At 42.3% G+C, this 18,059-nt stretch overlaps 1 protein-coding gene across 6 annotated transcripts in view; it reads left to right on the top strand.

The window, feature by feature from the left end:
* The window catches only part of LOC126475440 (enoyl-CoA delta isomerase 2-like), a 118,368-nt gene that overhangs the window by 53,335 nt on the left and 46,974 nt on the right, over window positions 1-18,059 (top strand). For all 6 annotated transcript variants that reach the window (XM_050103302.1, XM_050103296.1, XM_050103301.1 and 3 more), the window contains exon 4: window positions 7,728-7,848. In XM_050103302.1, the coding sequence (XP_049959259.1) occupies window positions 7,728-7,848 (121 nt within the window). The remainder of the gene's footprint in view (window positions 1-7,727; window positions 7,849-18,059) is intronic.

Raw genomic sequence — 18,059 nt, 5'->3', positions numbered from 1 at the left:
GCATACGGGAGCAAATTTTGAAACTAGTTAATCCCTCCCTTCAACAAGTGATAGACATATTGGATAGACAGGACACACTTGACTGTGCTCAGGAATCTTTTGAAACTTCGCCAGCCGTGTGTAACATTAACCGGCCCGCTGGACGCGCTGCGCGGCCCGGTAACCGGGCCTCGTGCACGTCGACACAGCTGCCGCCGCGTGCTCCGCCACGTGTGCCGCGCCAGCCCACAAATGTAGTGAAATCGTGCCCGCGGTGTGCTACTAGACATTCGCGTGAACATTGCCCATCACGCCAAGCTATTTGCTTTTTCTGCAATAAGAAAGGACATGTTCAAAGTGTTTGCCAGAAAAAGCTCCGATCAGACAATCACAATCATTCCAGGCCCTTTGCTTCGCGCCGGAATCGTACCAAGGACACTCAGGCTCGTGGACCTTCGCCTATGGACATTCATGTCGTTAATTCCGCTTCGTCCAGTGACACTTTCTCTAACAGTAACTGTGATCGTCCCACAAAAACTGTGCGTCGACGTCGCCGGAAATCACGTCAATTAGCAAGTGATTCTGTACCAGTGTCTGTTCCAATTGCACAAAACAGTCGCTCTTGTCATCAGCAGAACAATAAACTTTTTGTGGACTTAGACTTTGACGGCAAAGTGATACCATTCCAGCTCGATACCGGAGCTGCAGTTTCATTGCTCAATCATGACACGTACAAACAACTGGGCCAACCTCCGTTGCGTTCCGCAAATGTTAAGCTAACTACATATTCCGGACAGACAATTCCTGTGTTAGGACAGTGCAGCCTTCTTGCAACATACAAGGGACAAACAAAACTTGTGTCATTTTACGTTCTTCGTTCTTCTTCTGCAGTGAACTTGTTTGGTCTAGACTTGTTTCAGTTGTTTAACATGTCTATTGTAAATCAGGTCCTATCAGTGAATCAGACTGTGCCTACAGACAGTGTTTCTCGGCTGTGTGAAGAATTTGCAGACATTTTTGCACCGGGCTTAGGTTGCGCTAAAAACTATGAAGCACATTTAGAACTGAAGGTAAACGCGCAACCGAAATTTTTCAGGGCGCGCAATGTTCCCCACGCATTGCGTGATGAGGTCGCAAGAACGTTACACGATCTCGAATCACAGGGTGTCATTGAACGTGTGCAAGCTTCTCTCTGGGCCTCACCCTTAGTAATTTTGCCAAAACCTTCCGGAAAATTGAGACTTTGCATGGACCTCAAGGCCACAGTGAATCCACAGCTAGTGACTGCTACTTTTCCTTTGCCCCGCCCGGAAGATCTTTTTGCTAAACTGTGCCCGGGAAAAAATTTTTCAAAGTTGGACCTAGCCGATGCGTACTTGCAAATACCGGTGGACGACGAATCCCAGCGCGTATTGGTGGTTAACACGCATCTTGGATTGTACCGCTTCAAAAGACTGCCATTCGGGTGTGCATCCGCCCCTGCTTTGTTTCAGCAATATTTACAAACTATTTGTGCGTCGGTCCCTACTGCAGCAAACTATCTGGACGATATAGTGATCTCCGGACAGACAGAAGAAGATCATCTTGCGAACTTACGAACATTATTTCAGGTCTTGCGGCAAAATGGTCTTCGCTTGAGGAAGGACAAATGTGTGTTTTTTGCTCGTGACTTACCATACCTGGGACATGTCATTAATGCCCAAGGCATACATCCGAGTCCAGAGCACCTCCGTGCCATACAAGAATTGCCTTCCCCTCAAAATGTGAAACAGCTACAGAGTGTGTTGGGTAAAATTAATTATTACAATAAATTTGTGCGCAATGCCTCTTCCCTTTCAGCTCCGCTTCATCGCTTACGCCGTAAAGGTGTTCCGTTCGTCTGGACGACGGAATGTGAACGCGCCTTTCGCCACTTGAAATCGGCGTTGCTTTCTAATACTTGCCTTACGCCATTCGATCCCCAGAAACCCCTTTTGTTGATGGTAGATGCATCGGATTTCGGGATCGGTGCTGTGCTTGCGCACAAAGTTGGCTCCCATGATCGCCCTATTGCCTTTGCGTCCAAATTGCTCTCGTCTGCGCAAAGAAATTATTCACAGATAGAGAAAGAAGCTTTGGCTCTCGTGTTTGGTGTTACTAAGTTCCATGATTTCTTGTATGGTCGTCACTTTACCATCATCACAGACCACAAACCTTTGACATCGCTTTTTCATCCGACCACGCCTGTACCTCCACGTACAGCGCAGAAATTCATTCGCTGGTCTATTTTCCTCTCGCAGTACCGCTACGATATCTTGTATCGGTCCACTGCTAAGCACGGAAACGCCGATGCGTTGTCCCGTTTGCCTGTTGCTGAGGATAAAGCATTCGATTCTTCCGAACTTGCTTGCATGTTCATTGATTCGGAAACCGATGAAGTGGTCGAATCGTTTCCGATTGATTTTCGTCGTGTCGCTACAGCCACAGCTGCTGACCCTGTCCTTGCTACTGTTTTACGTTTTGTTGCTACGCAATGGCCTTTGTCAAAGTCTCGGATCGAGGATCCGTTGGTTCGCCGATTTTTTGCTCACAAGGAGAGACTTTTTGTTCGACGTGGTGTTTTGTTGTTGCGTTCTGATAATGATCAGTCCAGAGTCGTGGTCCCACGTTCGTTACAGTCCTCTGTTTTACGGCTTCTTCACCAAGGACATTGGGGTATAGTGCGAACGAAACAACTTGCTCGTCAGCACTGTACTTGGTTCGGAATCGATGCTGCGATTACGAATATGTGTTCTTCGTGCCTGGCGTGTGCCGAACAACAGTCCGCACCGCCGCGGAAAGTCTTTGCGTGGCCAAAAGCCACTTCCCCTTGGCAACGCTTGCACATTGATTTTGCTGGTCCATTCTGGAATGCTCGATGGTTGGTTCTGGTCGACGCCTTCAGTAATTTTCCTTTTGTTGTCCGGATGTCTTCCACGACGTCCTCCGCCACCATCCAAGCGTTGTCTGCTATCTTTTGCATTGAAGGTCTTCCGCAGACTATTGTTTCCGACAATGGCCCACAATTCATGTCCGCAGAATTTCAGTCATTCTGCCAGGCCAATGGTATTCAACATCTGACATCCGCGCCGTTTTCGCCTCAGTCCAACGGTGCCGCTGAACGATTGGTCCGGACTTTCAAGTCACAGATGTTGAAATTGAAAGAGTCGCATTCTCGGGAGGACGCATTGTTGCTCTTTTTGTCTTCGTATCGCTCTCAGCCCCGAGATGGTCGCTCGCCGGCTGAGTTGCTCCACGGTCGTCCTCATCGCACCTTGATGTCTTTGCTGCATCCGCCGCATCAGGTTCCTGTGCAGCGGCAGACTCCTGCTTTTGCTCCAGGCGATGTTGTATTTTATCGCAACTATCGAGGTTCACGGCGTTGGCTCGCAGGGCGCATTCTTCGCTGCCTCGGCCGCGCGATGTATTTGGTTTTGGGGGCCTCTGGTGAGGTGCGTCGGCATCTCAATCAGCTGCGCCTCTGTCGTCACTCGGGTTCTGCCGCTCCCCGTCTGCTTTCAGCGACGGTGCCGTCCGGTCAGCGCCCTGGGGACCCATCTACTGGCTCGCCTCATCCCCAGGTGTTACCGACGATGCCTTCCATTTTGCCCCATGGCGACGCGCCGCCGCCGCCGCCGCAGCAGCAGCAGCCGCCGCCGCCGCCGCTTGTTCTCCCGCCAGCGCCGCCCGCATTCGACGCTTCGTTGCAGCAGCCAAGCGCCTCCCAGGGTCACGCGCCGCCGATCGCTTCCCGTGACCAGCTGTCCTCCGCCATGGAACTCCCGACCGCTCCGGACCACATGACGTCATCGCGCGTCGGCTACCCCGACGCAATGGAGGTTGATCCTTCGGTCACTCCTGTCTCTTTACGGGCGCATACACCGCATGTTGACGTGCACCCTGGACTAGTTTTTCAGGCGTTTCCTAGCTCCCCTCGGACCGCATGGCCGGGTGCGGGTGACACAGCCTCGCCTGTTGTTAGGCTCCCCACCTCATCGCATACGTCAACATGTGGTCCTCCCCACGGCGGGCGGAAGCCTTATCACACGACCGTTCGCCGATTTGCGGGGGTGGAATGTGGTGTCACCGCCAGACACCACACTTGCTAGGTGGTAGCTTAAATCGGCCGCGGTCCATTTAGTACATGTCGGACCCGCGTGTCGCCACTGTGTAATCGCAGACCTAGCGCCACCACCAAGGCAGGTCTCGTGATACGAGAGAGCACTCGCCCCAGTTGTACGAGAACCTAGCTACCGACCAGATGTACGAAGCCTTTCTCTCTCATTAGCCGAGAGACAGAATAGCCATCAGCTAAGTTAATGGCTACGAACTAGCAAGGCGCCATTTGTATCAGTGCCTATAGCTTACGAGTATTCAAGAGAGATGTATTCCAAGGACTAATAAAAAGATAAGTAATAAGCATCTACATACTTTTCTTCTTATTCATTTATAAGTTCTCATGTTCCAGACTTCACGCCCGTCTGCGTTAGCCTTGCGTGCCCTATCGGCTACAGCGTTAGTCTAGCGTTCATTTTCAGCCATCTCAACTTCACGGTGTCGGCCCAGCTACCGACACAACATTTTTCTCGCCTGTGCTGTTTCTCTCTTTAATTCATTATTCAGCTTTTGTCCACTCTTTTTCCATCCTCATTTCCTACTGTCTTTTATTTCCTAATTTCTTCCATTTTATGTGGCATTGTCTTTATTACCCGTTCTTCCCACAGAACCCTTAAGGTTTCGTCATTCTCTTCCATTTCTTGTTTGTTCTCTCTCCATTGGGCACTTTTGTCACATTTTGACATAAATGTGTTCTCCTACTCAGCATCCTTACCTTCTTCCTTTATTTTCTCTAGGTAAAATTTCTCTTTTAGTTTTCTTCCTCTCATTCTCTTCAGTCTTACTGGCAAGTCCCCAATGACCAAGTTGTATTCTGAATCTATGTCTGCTCCAGGGTATGCTCTGGCATTCTTTAGGTAGTTTTTGTACTTATTATAATACACTACTGGCCATTAAAATTGCTACACCAATAAGAAATGCAGATGATAAACGGGTATTCATTGGACAAATATGTTATACTAGAACTGACATGTGATTATATTTTCACGCAATTTGAGTGTAGATTCTGAGAAATCAATAACCAGAACAACCACCTCTGGTCATAATAACGGCCTTGATATGCCTGGGCATTGAGTCAAACAGAGCTTGGATAGTGTGTACAGGTACAGCTGCCCATGCAGCTTCAACACGATACCACAGTTCGTCAAGAGTAGTGACTGACGTATTGTGACAAGCCAGTTGCTCGGCCACCATTAACCAGACGTTTTCAATTGGTGAGAGATCTGGAGAATGTGCTCGCTTGGGTAACGGTCAAACATTTTCTGTATCCAGAAAGGCCCGTACAGGACTTGCAACATGCGGTCATGCATTATCCTGCTGAAATGTAGGGTTTTGCAGGGATCGAATGAAGGGTAGAGCCACAGGTCGTAACACTTCTGAAATGTAACGTAAACTGTTCAAAGTGCCGTCAATGCGAACAAGAGGTGATTGAGACGTGTAACCAATGGCACCCCATACCATCACGCCAGGTGATACGCCAGTAATGCGATGACAAATACATGCTTCCAATGTGCGTTCACCGCGATGTCGTCAAACACAGATGTGACCATCATGATGCTGTAAACAGAAGCTGGATTCATCCGAAAAAATGACGTTTTGCCATTCGTGCACCCAGTTTTGTCATTGAATGCACTATTGCAGGTGCTCCTGTCTGAGATGCAGGGTCAAGGATAACCGCAGTCATGGTCTCCGAGCTGATAGTCCATGCTGCTGCAAATGTCATTGAACTGTTCATGCAGATGGTTGTTGTCTTGCAAACGTCCCCATCTGTTGACTCAGGGATTGAGACATGGCTGCACGATCCGTTACAGCCATGCCGATAAGATGCCTGTCATCTCAACTGCTAGTGATATGAGGCCATTGGGATTCAGCACGGCATTCCGTATTACCCTCCTGAACCCACCGATTCCACCGATCTTGTGAGCTCTCAATCCAGCCTTGGTAGAAGCAAGACCTTTTTTTGATTCATGTAATGTAGAGTCATGGTTATTAAGCCAACTCTTTTATAAATGTAATTAAATTTGTTTCTGACGTTGGACGGAGCGAGTGACTTACAGGAAGTCATATATGTATGTGGAAAGTGAGAATTTTATTATGTATGGAGTACAAATATATCGTTGGTTGACAAAAAGTAAAGTTTGTGTATCTACTTATTTCACAAGTACAGAGAGAGGCTTAATTATTCCCATACTTAGCGTCATCCTACGGAGAAGAAGTCAAGAGAGTTTTCCAGCAGCCAGCTAGCCAGCCAAGAAGATCGGCTGCGAATCTCAAGTAAGTCACCTCATATAAAAGAAATGGGAAGTTTGTAGGTCTACTTCTCATTCTAAATCACAATCAAAACTGTTAGAAGACACTAGTTGTAGCCACCTCTCTGTGAATAGATTCTATGGTTTTCCTGTTCTGTCCTCAATGCCATACCTAAGTCCACCTTCTTGGGTCGATAGAAAAGAAAACAGAAGCAGCCTGACACAAGGAAGTGGAAGTAATGTTAGACTTAGCTAAGGGCCCATGTGTTTGCCATCTACATTCTCCCCAGAAGGGAGCCCCCTAGGGAGACAACTTTTTGTCTGGTCTCTCTTCTACTGACCAATCTGGCATGGGTGACCCTACAGGGAGCATAGCTTCCACCAGCATAGCTCAGTGGATCATTGAGGCACACAACTTCGCAATCAACATCAAGGTGGTAGTTCATGGGGAGCATCATTTTTTTAAAAGGTACCATGGCTGAGAATCGAACCAGGACCATCCATGAGACAGATGAGCATTCTATCACAGAGCCATGTGGCCTGTTGAAAATATGACCTTTCGTATATCAAAAAACACTTGGAAAACTTAAAAAAGTCGATTTTTTGATAAATATTTGAGCTACAATGAACTGCTTTGGGGGATTGATATTTGAGTTCCAAATTTCAATTACCATAAATATAAAAAAATTACAAAAAATTGGTAGTAGATGATCTTCAGACCAGTGGGTGACAGCATTGATGACACATGTGAATGATGAGCAGAACTGTTGTATGCGCCAGGAGACACCAGTCATCAACTGAGCCCACCAAAATATACAACAGCTCTGCTAATTTTCTATGCTTGTCACCAATGGAGTCATCCATTAGTTTGCAGATGGTCAATTGAGACTGTTAGTTTGCAGATGGTCAATTGAGACTGAAACCAGTCACCAGTAACAAACTAAAATAATGACTTTTATGATCATGACTGATTATTTTCATTAGATTTCTAAAACACTCAGTTATTGTACTTGTTCATGTTATTATAAATGATGCAGTCTGTGAATGGTACGAAATTACATCTAATGTATTTTAGATATGTAACAATTGAAAGTGGCTTTGGAAAGCAAAGACAATGTATCACAGGGGTAATCTGTCAGCTAGAAGACATCTATTCTACACAGATGTTTCTTGAATACATGTATCATGTTTGCTGTGACATGATTATGCTGCAGTCAATGGAAATTTTAGCTGTAGAGATTGTTTTAAGGAACTAGGTATGTGTGCCTATAATAAAGATTTAATTACAAATTGCAGTTCCTGCTGCCCTTTCACTTTACATTGGTTTTCTTCTTGCAGTTATTTTTTGCTGTGTCTTGGTTGCAGGAATATGGTTACAGCATTCATTGATTTCCCAAAAATATTGGTAGCTGTAGTGAATGGTCCTGCCATTGGTATTGCAGTAACTAAGTTGGGCCTGTGTGATGTTGTATTTGCGTCTGAAAAGGTATGAAATATTACAGTTACAGTGTGGGTTTTTCTGATTTGTTGTTAGGTGAGGGAATGCTGAAGCAAAAAAAGACAAAAAGACAAATACAAATGAAATTTGAGAAAAATCACAGTAGTTGTAGAACATTTTTCACCAAATGAGTATCATTTATGTGTCATGCAAATAAAAACCCTCCACTGTCCTATGTATGTACATTGAATATTTTATAATTGTGGTAGTTTTTATTGTTCACTTGTTTAGTTTAATTTTTGGTGGGTTCACATTAATCTTAAAGGGACATCCAAACCATCCAGTAACAGTTAACTAAAGATTGGTGACTCCAGAAAAATAAAATATCATCTTCATGGTGATGAAAATCCCCCCATGAACCATAGACCTTGCCGTTGGTGGGGAGACTTGCGTGCCTCAGTGACACAGATAGCCGTACCGTAGGTGCAACCACAACGGAGGGGTATCTGTTGAGAGGCCAGACAAACGTATGGTTCCTGAAGAGGGGCAGCATCCTTTTCAGTAGTTGCAGGGGCAACAGTCTGGATGATTGACTGATCTGGCCTTATAACACTAACCAAAACGGCCTTGCTGTGCTGGTACTGCGAACAGCTGAAAGCAAGGGGAAACTATGGCCATAATTTTTTCCCGAGGGCATGCAGCTTTACTGTATGGATAAATGATGATGGCGTCCTCTTGGGTAAAATATTCCGGAGGTAAAATAGTCCCCCATTTGGATCTCTGGGCGGGGACTACTCAGGAGGACGTCGTTATCAGGAGAAAGAAAACTGGCGTTCTATGGATCGGAGTGTGGAATGTCAGATCCCTTAATCGGGCGGGTAGGTTAGAAAATTTAAAAAGGGAAATGGATAGGTTAAAGTTGGATATAGTGGGAATTAGTGAAGTTTGGTGGCAGGAGGAACAAGACTTTTGGTCAGGTGAATACAGGGTTATAAATACAAAATCAAATAGGGGTAATGCAGGAGTAGGTTTAATAATGAATAAAAAAATAGGAGTGCGGGTAAGCTACTACAAACAGCATAGTGAACGTATTATAGTGGCCAAGATAGACACGAAACCCATGCCTACTACAGTAGTGGATACCTCAAGGGAAAATTCACATCCCGCACAACCACACAGACAGGTATATCAGTTCAGCAGCAGTTTGGGAAAACCCAGAACATGTCATAGTAATTGACTGTAGGAAATGTATCCAGAGCCATTTGTGACAAAATTACTAAACTATCTCTCTGTTTGCCACTATTTTCCTCACAACGGAAAATGCATTATGGCTCTTTAGTTGTAAAAGCTTGCACCAGCGTTGTATTTTCAATTTGTAATGTTTCTTTCCCTTGTTAGACTGTAAATTCCCTCTCAGCCTCAGAAATGTAAATTAAATCAGTGCATTTTTTTTCTTTTGATTATTTGTGTTTTCTTTTTTCCCAACCACTTAACAAGAATTTGCATCAGTAAAATAAATTTATATTTATCATGTTGTTAATTGCGTGAGAACATTTTTGTTGTTAACATGTTTTTAATTTTAACAAGAAACACTGATGACTACATACCTCCTATCTGAATAATATAAGTGTATTTTTATCATTTATATATATGTTAATTTGCAATGTTCTTTTGTTGGTTTTTAAATTCATGAATTTTAGTTTCAGTAGTTCTATTGTACCTAACTATCTGATTATAGTGATTCTACCTACTTCTTGTTGTTGTTGTGGTCTTCAGTCCAGAGACTGGTTTGATGCAGCTCTCCGTGCTACCCTATCCTGTGCAAGCTTTTTCATCTCTAAGTAGCTACTGCAACCTACATCCTTCTGAATCTGCTTAGTGTATTCATCTCTTGGTCTCCCTCTACGATTTTTTCCCTCCATGCTGCCCTCCAATACTAAAATGGTGATCCCTTGATGCCTCAGAACATGTCCTATCAATCGATCCCTTCTTCTAGTCAAGTTGTGCCACAAATTCCTCTTCTCCCCAGTTATATTCAGGTCTTCATCATTAGTTATGTGATCTATCCATCTAATCTCCAGCATTCTTCTGTAGCACTACATTTCGAAAGCTTCTATTCTCTTCATGTCTAAACTATTTATCATCCATGTTTCACTTCCATACATGGCTACACTCGATACAAATAGTTTCAGGAACGATTTCCTGACACTTAAATCTATACTCGATGTTAACAAATTTCTCTTCTTCAGAAAGAATTTCCTTGCCATTGCCAGTCTACATTTTATATCCTCTCTACTTCGACCATCATCACTTAAAATTTATTAATTTCACTAAATGTTAAGAAAATATTAAAGCTAATAATCTCATGTTTCAAATTAGACTACAGCATTGCAATGTAAACAAAACTGCTTAAACTAAAAAAAAAATTTCTCTAACTTCACCATTTTAAATAGTTAACTAGAAGTCCAATTTTTTAACCAAGCTTCACTTTAATCAGATGGATAATTTGATAGTGCCATTATCCCCCATGAAACCTATTGCTCCATTGTCATCTCATTTGACAATGTTAACAAAACTGACAAAATTTTCCTTCATGAAATATAAAGCATTTTCAGTGAAATACTCTTCATGATTTTGAATTGTTAATAAAGCTGTAATGTGTATTTTCAAGTGAGTTTTGCCAAGAACACGAACTGACAAGCCAAATCTTACTCATTACAGTTGATTAGAGAGTAATGTTTTGGTTGAATAAGTGTTATGTGTAGGCATTGTTTAACACAACTGTAACTATTTGATTATTTTTACATAATTAAACAGTCAAAAAGGATGATCACATCACACCAGTCAAAATTGACAACTACTAAAAATGTGAATATGGTTCATAATCAACATGTATCTGAATGTTACGTGCCTGGCACAAAATAATATTTAAACCCTCGTACAAACTATACTCTCTTGGTTAAATACAATGTAGATTGTAGATACCTATTATATGGTGGTAACTTCACTGTATTTGGATGTTAATAACAACAATTTTACAACTGATTTGAGATTAATTTTGTAAGACACTGTGCTTTTTTTTCTTCCAGTCTTTCCTATTCAATAAACGTAATATGAGGTGCACTAGTTTTGCTTTAGTACCCTAAGTTTCAATTTCCGTGTTTTCGGAAGTGTCTAGACATTGTAAAGGCTGTGGGAGCAGGACCTAGATGATCCTGCACATCTGCAGAACTGCTCCTCCTAGTTAATTATTCTTTCATTCTAGTTTTGGGTCTGTTTTTGCCTATTTCTGTGCCTGTGCCCTTGTTGGGGTCTATCTAGCCACCCCCATGGTAGTCTTTCCTACTGACCTTTTGGTTTCCAGGTGTGCAATTTATCACTAGACCAAGAGGCCCTCTTTCCAACTATCCTCTTCTCCTTTATCAACCTTTTAATAGCAGAACTGCTTTGGCTATGTACTTCTGCACTCCTTCTGTACATAGCTGTTTAATGGTTTTTATCACTTCAGATAACAAAATTGATGCTACATTGAGGGTTGCACTCTCTCCTCAATTGTTTCATTAGTACAGTACAATATTGTCAATACACGTCAGACCACATCTCTAAAAGCCACACATTTGCAAAGATGGGCAAGACTCTGATATTATAATTTGACAGTCTATTATCCCCCACAAAAACTATTGTTCCATTTTCATCTCGTTTCACAGTGTTAGCGAAACTGACAAAATGTTTCTTCATGAAATATAAAACATTTTCAGTGAAAATACTCCTCGTAATTTTGTAATGTTAATAAAGCTATAATGTCTATTTTCAGGTTAGTTTCACAAAAAAAGAAACTGACAAACCAAAAACTTACTCATTACAATTTGAAATACTATCTGTTGATTAGAGATCAGTGTGTTTGGTTGAATAAAGCTTTACACATAGGTGTTGTTATAAAGTAACACAACTGTAACTATTTGATTCTTTTTATGTAATTAAACATTCAGACAGGACATTCATATCACACCAGCCAATGTCAACAACTACTAAAATGTGAATATGGTTTGTAATCATGTGTGTCTTAATTCTACCTGCCTGGCACAAAATAATACTTAAACTCTCATGCAAACTATACTCTCTTGGTTAAGTACAATGTAGGTTGTAGACGCCTATTATACAGTGATAACTTAAGTATATTTGGATATTAATTTTTCAGTTGAGTTGAGATTTATTTTGTAAGGTACTGTGCTTCTTTCATCCACCCTTTTCTGTTCAATAAAAGTAATATGAGTTGCACTACTTTTGCTTTAGTACCCTAAGTTTCAATTTATGTCATCCAAGAGTGTCTAGACATTGGTAAAGGCTGTTGGAGTAGGACCTTGGTGATCCTGCACCTCTGTCAGAACTGCTCCTCCTAGTTAATTGTTCTTTCTCTCTATTTTTGGGTCATTTCTTGCCTGTTTCTGTGCCGTGCCCTTGTTGGGGCCTATCTAGGCACTGTCATAGTAAGCTCTGCTAGTGACCTTTTGGTTTCCATGTGTGCAGTTTACCACTAGAAAAAGAGACCCAACAGTCCGTTTAAAAAATGAAGGAGCATTGCAAAATATTACTTAAATGAACTATATTGTCAAAAAAATATTGAATGAAATATTAAATATGCTATTGTGCTGTTTCTCAGCACAAATCAAGTGTGCCCTGCACTCAACTATCTTTCCAGCTATCCTCTTCTCCTTTCCCAAGCCTTTAACAGCAGAACTGCTTTGGCTATGTACTTCTGCACTCCTTCTTCATGTAGCTGTTTAATGTTTTTCATCAATTCAGATAGCAAAATTGATGCTACATCAAGGGTAGCATTCTCAACTCCAGTGATTCGTTAGTGTAGTACAATCTCGTTAATACACACCACACCGCATCTCCGAAAGCCACACATTTGCAAAGATGGGGAATGATTCAAACATTATAATTTTTTATGTAAATGATTCAATGAGTTTGAATCAGTGTCCTGCCTCAAAAACTAAATTTGATAATTATGCACAGTATTCAGCTAGAAAATATTCACAAAAAAAATTTGTTCGTACTATCATAACATCAAGTGGAAGGTCTCAACAAAAAGCTTAGTTGAATCTGTGACGTTCTTGGCTGCAGATTTCTTGAACTGCATTATTGTGTGGGGAATTGTAGGACTCCTCTTGATAAACCAGGAATGAACTATACAAAGGAAACAGCTACTTGGGTATCAGTGTACCTGTGGAGTTCACATGGTGTTTTCATTAGGCTAGGTGGTGGTTTGAGGTACTCTGAAGAACTCTCATCAGACCACATGCAGCCAGACAACATAAAGACAGTGAAATCAATCTGCTCTTTGTGGCATCTGCAACAAGTGTTGTAGTGCTTTGAGAATTTCGGTGCAAATTCTAGAACCACTCTGCCTTCCACCGTCTTGAACACACTATATTTTAGATGTGAGTGGGAGATAGGAACCCTATCTTCTGCGCATCATCTGTCTGTGTGTGCAGGTCTAAAGTTTATCGTGAGAAGACTGTAGACACGGCAGTCGAATGGCTCCAACAAGCACTTGTTGGTTGGTCCATGGAAGTCATAATGAAGCACACGGCAGAATCAAGGAACTTCTGTGTTGTTCTGTGCTGTTTTGTAACTGTGACTATTGTTAGTGACGAAAGAACAATTGAGTGGAAAAAGATTTTTAGTAACTTTTAACTTGAACTTGCTAGAGGCAAGACAGGTGTATGATTTCTTTATAATAGAATCGTGGCTAGCAAGCCAACTCTGTTGTAAATGTCACCGTGTTTCTAACATTTAGACACGCGAGGAGACTTACTTAACCGTATTTATCCATGTGGAGAATAAGATTTATAAAAGTTTGATGTCCAAATATACGTCGTTAAGTGAAGCAAAAGAAACTGTGTACATCTACTTATTTCTGTAAGCAGAAAGAGTCTTGAGAAATTCCTGTTCCCAGCAATATACTGCAGAGAAGAAGAGAAAGGCAGTTTGCAACAGCAGGCTAAACAGCGAAGAAAGTCGGCTGACCATCTCAAGTAAGTCGTATTGTTAAAAAAGTTGTAGTCTGCACACATACTTCACCACTTCAAGTCGTCCAAAATGTTAGAACATGGCAACGAGTGAAAAAGGACTCGAAAAACAGGAATTATAAGACCAAAAAATGAAAAAAGTGGATGTTGTATGTTGCCATAGCAACTAAACCAAACATGATAAAGAATTTGCTCAGAGACTTCGGGACATGCCCAAGTATTCAAAAGAGAAACAATTTGAATTGAGATATAGTGAAGAAGATTCCAGTGTGTTTCTCTAAGAAGAAATACGCCAAGATCACTTTGACTAAGAAGATCTGGTGCAGGGAGAGGACAGCTCTCACACAAATCAAGGGGCCGCAGACGCGGAAACCAACATCCAACACCGCCGGCACCAGTTCCTGTTATCCGGTGCTGACCTGCTTCCCCTTCCACTCACCAATGCTTAAGTGGTAACCAATGACCGACGCCACCGGCACCATTGCTGTTCACTGGTGCTGATTACACATCTGCTCATTCATGCAGCCCAAATTCTACACAGGGTGAGCGTAAAACAGAACTTTATTGTTTGAATACAACGTGGTATAAACTGAAGCATGAACTATATTAGTGTAGTTATTATACTTAAAGTTAATTTTTAAATGCTCACAAGGTCCAAAGTGGGTAAAAATATGAATAACAAACAGCAAGTTGGGGAAACTTCAGAACCAGTCATGGCTATGAGAATTACAAAAGAAGGACCTGACTGGTCTGAGTTAATAAATCTAATTAAAACTCAATTAAAAGAGACTAAGTGAAGATTTAGTGTAATGAATTCTCGATTAGATGATCAAAGTAAAACTTTAAATGCTAATTTAGATGACCAGAGTCAGCAGTCAAATGCTGAGAATGAAACTCCAAGGAAAGAAATAGGTTTGATACATTCTAGTTTAAATGCTCGGAGTGAAGTTCTAAATAACCAGAGTGAAACCTTGAATAGTCAAGCAACAAATCTAGGTTTGTTAAATGCCAAAGTTGACGCACAGAGCAAAGAATTTAGTAATCTATGCAAAGGCATGGATGTTTTAAAGACTGAATTCGACACCCTAAATGGTAAAGTAGAAAATTTGAAATTAGATTTAAAGAAAGAACTGACTGATTCTTTAAACGTTCATGTAAATCAAATGTTTACTGACTTCAATCAAAAACAGAAGGATAATTTACAGGATCTGACAAAAAGATTAGAACTGAATATTGAGGAGAAATGTAATAGTATAGAATCAGAGATTAATGAAAAGTTAGGATCATTGGAGGATGTATGTAATGCTAAGTTTAATGCTGTAAAGCAGGGATGGCATACTTTGAAAGCGAGCATTGATAAGCATAGTGAATTAACGCCTGTCATTCAATCGTAAATTACATGTGTAAGTACACGAGTAGACAGTGTAGAAAGAAGCTTCAAGGGAAGATAGCAAGCTCTAATATCATAAATGTAAGTAGTCTGGAGGAACAGGTAGAAGAAATTATAGCTCAGAAAGTCACTGAGCGAATAACATCCAGGAATACATCGCCTATGGCTTCTTCCGAACTTACTGATACCAGGAACGGCATAGACAAACTCTGGAGAGAAATCAAACATAACCAGGAACAAGTAGAAAAATGAGAAACTTCACCCAATGTTGTGTTGACTAGTGAAGTAGTTACTGATTTGCAATGGGGAGCGAATTCAGGGTTATTGAGACAATTCCCTAAATTCAAGCCCGACGGAGAGGTAAATCCGACTCATATTTTGAAAAGATTCAACAAAGCCTTGCCGAAGAACTGGGAAGATTCTAAAAAGATTAAATTTTCTGTGGGGTACCTTTTAGGGGAAGCCTCAGAATGGGGTACTGTAAATATTGAGAACTTTTCTTCGTGGGGAGATTTCCAGAAGAAATTTAAAGAGAAATATTGGTCTGCCAGAGCACAAGAAAAGTTAATATCAGATGACTGGGACGTTAATGTTCTATGTTAATAGGGAGAGTGACGACCGTCAGATCCCGAGTTGTTTTCAGTGTTTCTTCCAAAATTGTCATCCTGCACCAAATTCCTTGCAAATCTTAAACTATTCTGTTATCTATTTATAAAATCTTAAACTATCTTGTAATCTTTACTTGGTAAACTGGATATGACAATAAAACAAATACCGATTTAGATGAAATAAATGGAATAAGAATATTATGTTTGTGAAAAATATAATATAGTGTGACGAACTGAATGACTGTTATACTGTACTGTATAATTTTCTACTTTGTATAAAATATTTTATACTTTATATCTAAAAACAAAGACGATGTGACTTACCAAACGAAAGCGCTGGCAGGCCGATAGACACACAAACAAACACAAACATACACACAAAATTCAAGCTTTCGCAACCAACGGTTGCTTCATCAGGAAAGAGGGAAGGAGAGGGAAAGACGAAAGGATGTGGGTTTTAAGGGGGAGGGTAAGGAGTCATTCCAATCCCGGGAGTGGAAAGACTTACCTTAGGGGGGAAAAAAGGACAGGTATACACTCGCACACACACCCATATCCAACCGCACATACACAGACACAAGCAGACATTTATAAAGGCAAAGAGTTTCGGCAGAGATGTCAGTCGAGGCAGAAGTACAGAGGCAAAGATGTTGTTGAAAGACAGGTGAGGTATGAGCGACGGCAACTTGAAATTAGCGGAGGTTGAGGCCTGGTGGATAACGAGAAGAGAAGATATACTGAAGGGCAAGTTCCCATCTCCGGAGTTCTGACAGGTTGGCGTTAGTGGGAAGTATCCAGATAACCCGGACGGTGTAACACTGTGCCACGATGTGCTGGCCGTGCACCAAGGCATGTTTAGCCACAGGGTGATCTTCATTACCAACAAACACTGTCCGTCTGTGTCCATTCATGCGAATGGACAGTTTGTTGCTGGTCATTCCCACATAGAAAGCTTCACAGTGTAGGCAGGTCAGTTGGTAAATCACGTGGGAGCTTTCACACATGGCTCTGCCTTTGATCGTGTACACCTTCCGGGTTACAGGACTGGAGTAGGTGGTGGTGGGAGGGTGCATGGGACAGGTTTTACACCGGGGGCGGTTACAAGGGTAGGAGCCAGAGGGTAGGGAAGGTGGTTTGGGGATTTCATAGGGATGAACTAAGAGGTTACGAAGGTTAGGTGGACGGCGGAAAGACACTCTTGGTGGAGTGGCGAGGATTTCATGAAGGATGGATCTCATTTCAGGGCAGGATTTGAGGAAGTCATATCCCTGCTGGAGAGCACATTCAGAGTCTGATCCAGTCCCGGGAAGTATCCTGTCACAAGTGGGGCACTTTTGGGGTTCTTCTGTGAGAGGTTCTGGGTTTGAGGGGATGAGGAAGTGCCTCTAGCTATTTGCTTCTGTACCATGTCGGGAGGGTAGTTGCGGGATGCAAAAGCTGTTTTCAGGTTGTTGGTGTAATGGTTCAGGGATTCAGGAATGGAGCAGATTCGTTTGCCATGAAGACCTAGGCTGTAGGGAAGGGACCGTTTGATGTGGAATGGGTGGCAGCTGTCATAATGGAGGTACTGTAGCTTGTTGGTGGGTTTGATATGGACGTGTGAAGCTGGCCATTGGACAGATGGAGGTCAACGTCAAGGAAAGTGGCATGGGATTTGGAGTAGGACCAGGTGAATCTGATGGAACCAAAGGAATGGAGGTTGGAGAGGAAATTCTGGAGTTCTTCTTCACTGTACGGACGTGTGAAGATGGATGTGCGGAGATGGGAACTTGCCGTTCAGTACATCCTCTCTTCTTGTTATCCGCCAGGCTCAACCTCCGCTAATTTCAAGTTGCCGCCGCTCATACCTCACCTGTCTTTCAACAACATCTTTGCCTCTGTACTTCTGCCTCGACTGACATCTCTGCCGAAACTCTTTGCCTTTACAAATGTCTGCTTGTGTCTGTGTATGTGCGGTTGGATATGGGTGTGTGTGCGAGTGTATACCTGTCCTTTTTTCCCCCTAAGGTAAGTCTTTCCGCTCCCGGGATTGGAATGACTCCTTACCCTCTCCCTTAAAACCCACATCCTTTCGTCTTTCCCTCTCCTTCCCTCTTTCCTGATGAAGCAACCGTTGGTTGCGAAAGCTTGAATTTAGTGTGTATGTTTGTGTGTCTATCGACCTGCCAGCACTTTCGTTTGGTAAGTCACATCGTCTTTGTTTTTAGATATATTTTTCCCATGTGG

Source organism: Schistocerca serialis, chromosome 4 (genome assembly GCF_023864345.2).
Source record: "Schistocerca serialis cubense isolate TAMUIC-IGC-003099 chromosome 4, iqSchSeri2.2, whole genome shotgun sequence".
NCBI classification, from domain to species: Eukaryota; Metazoa; Arthropoda; class Insecta; order Orthoptera; family Acrididae; genus Schistocerca; species Schistocerca serialis.
Note: the sequence above shows the minus strand (reverse complement) of the source record. Positions and strands in the feature narration are given on the sequence as shown.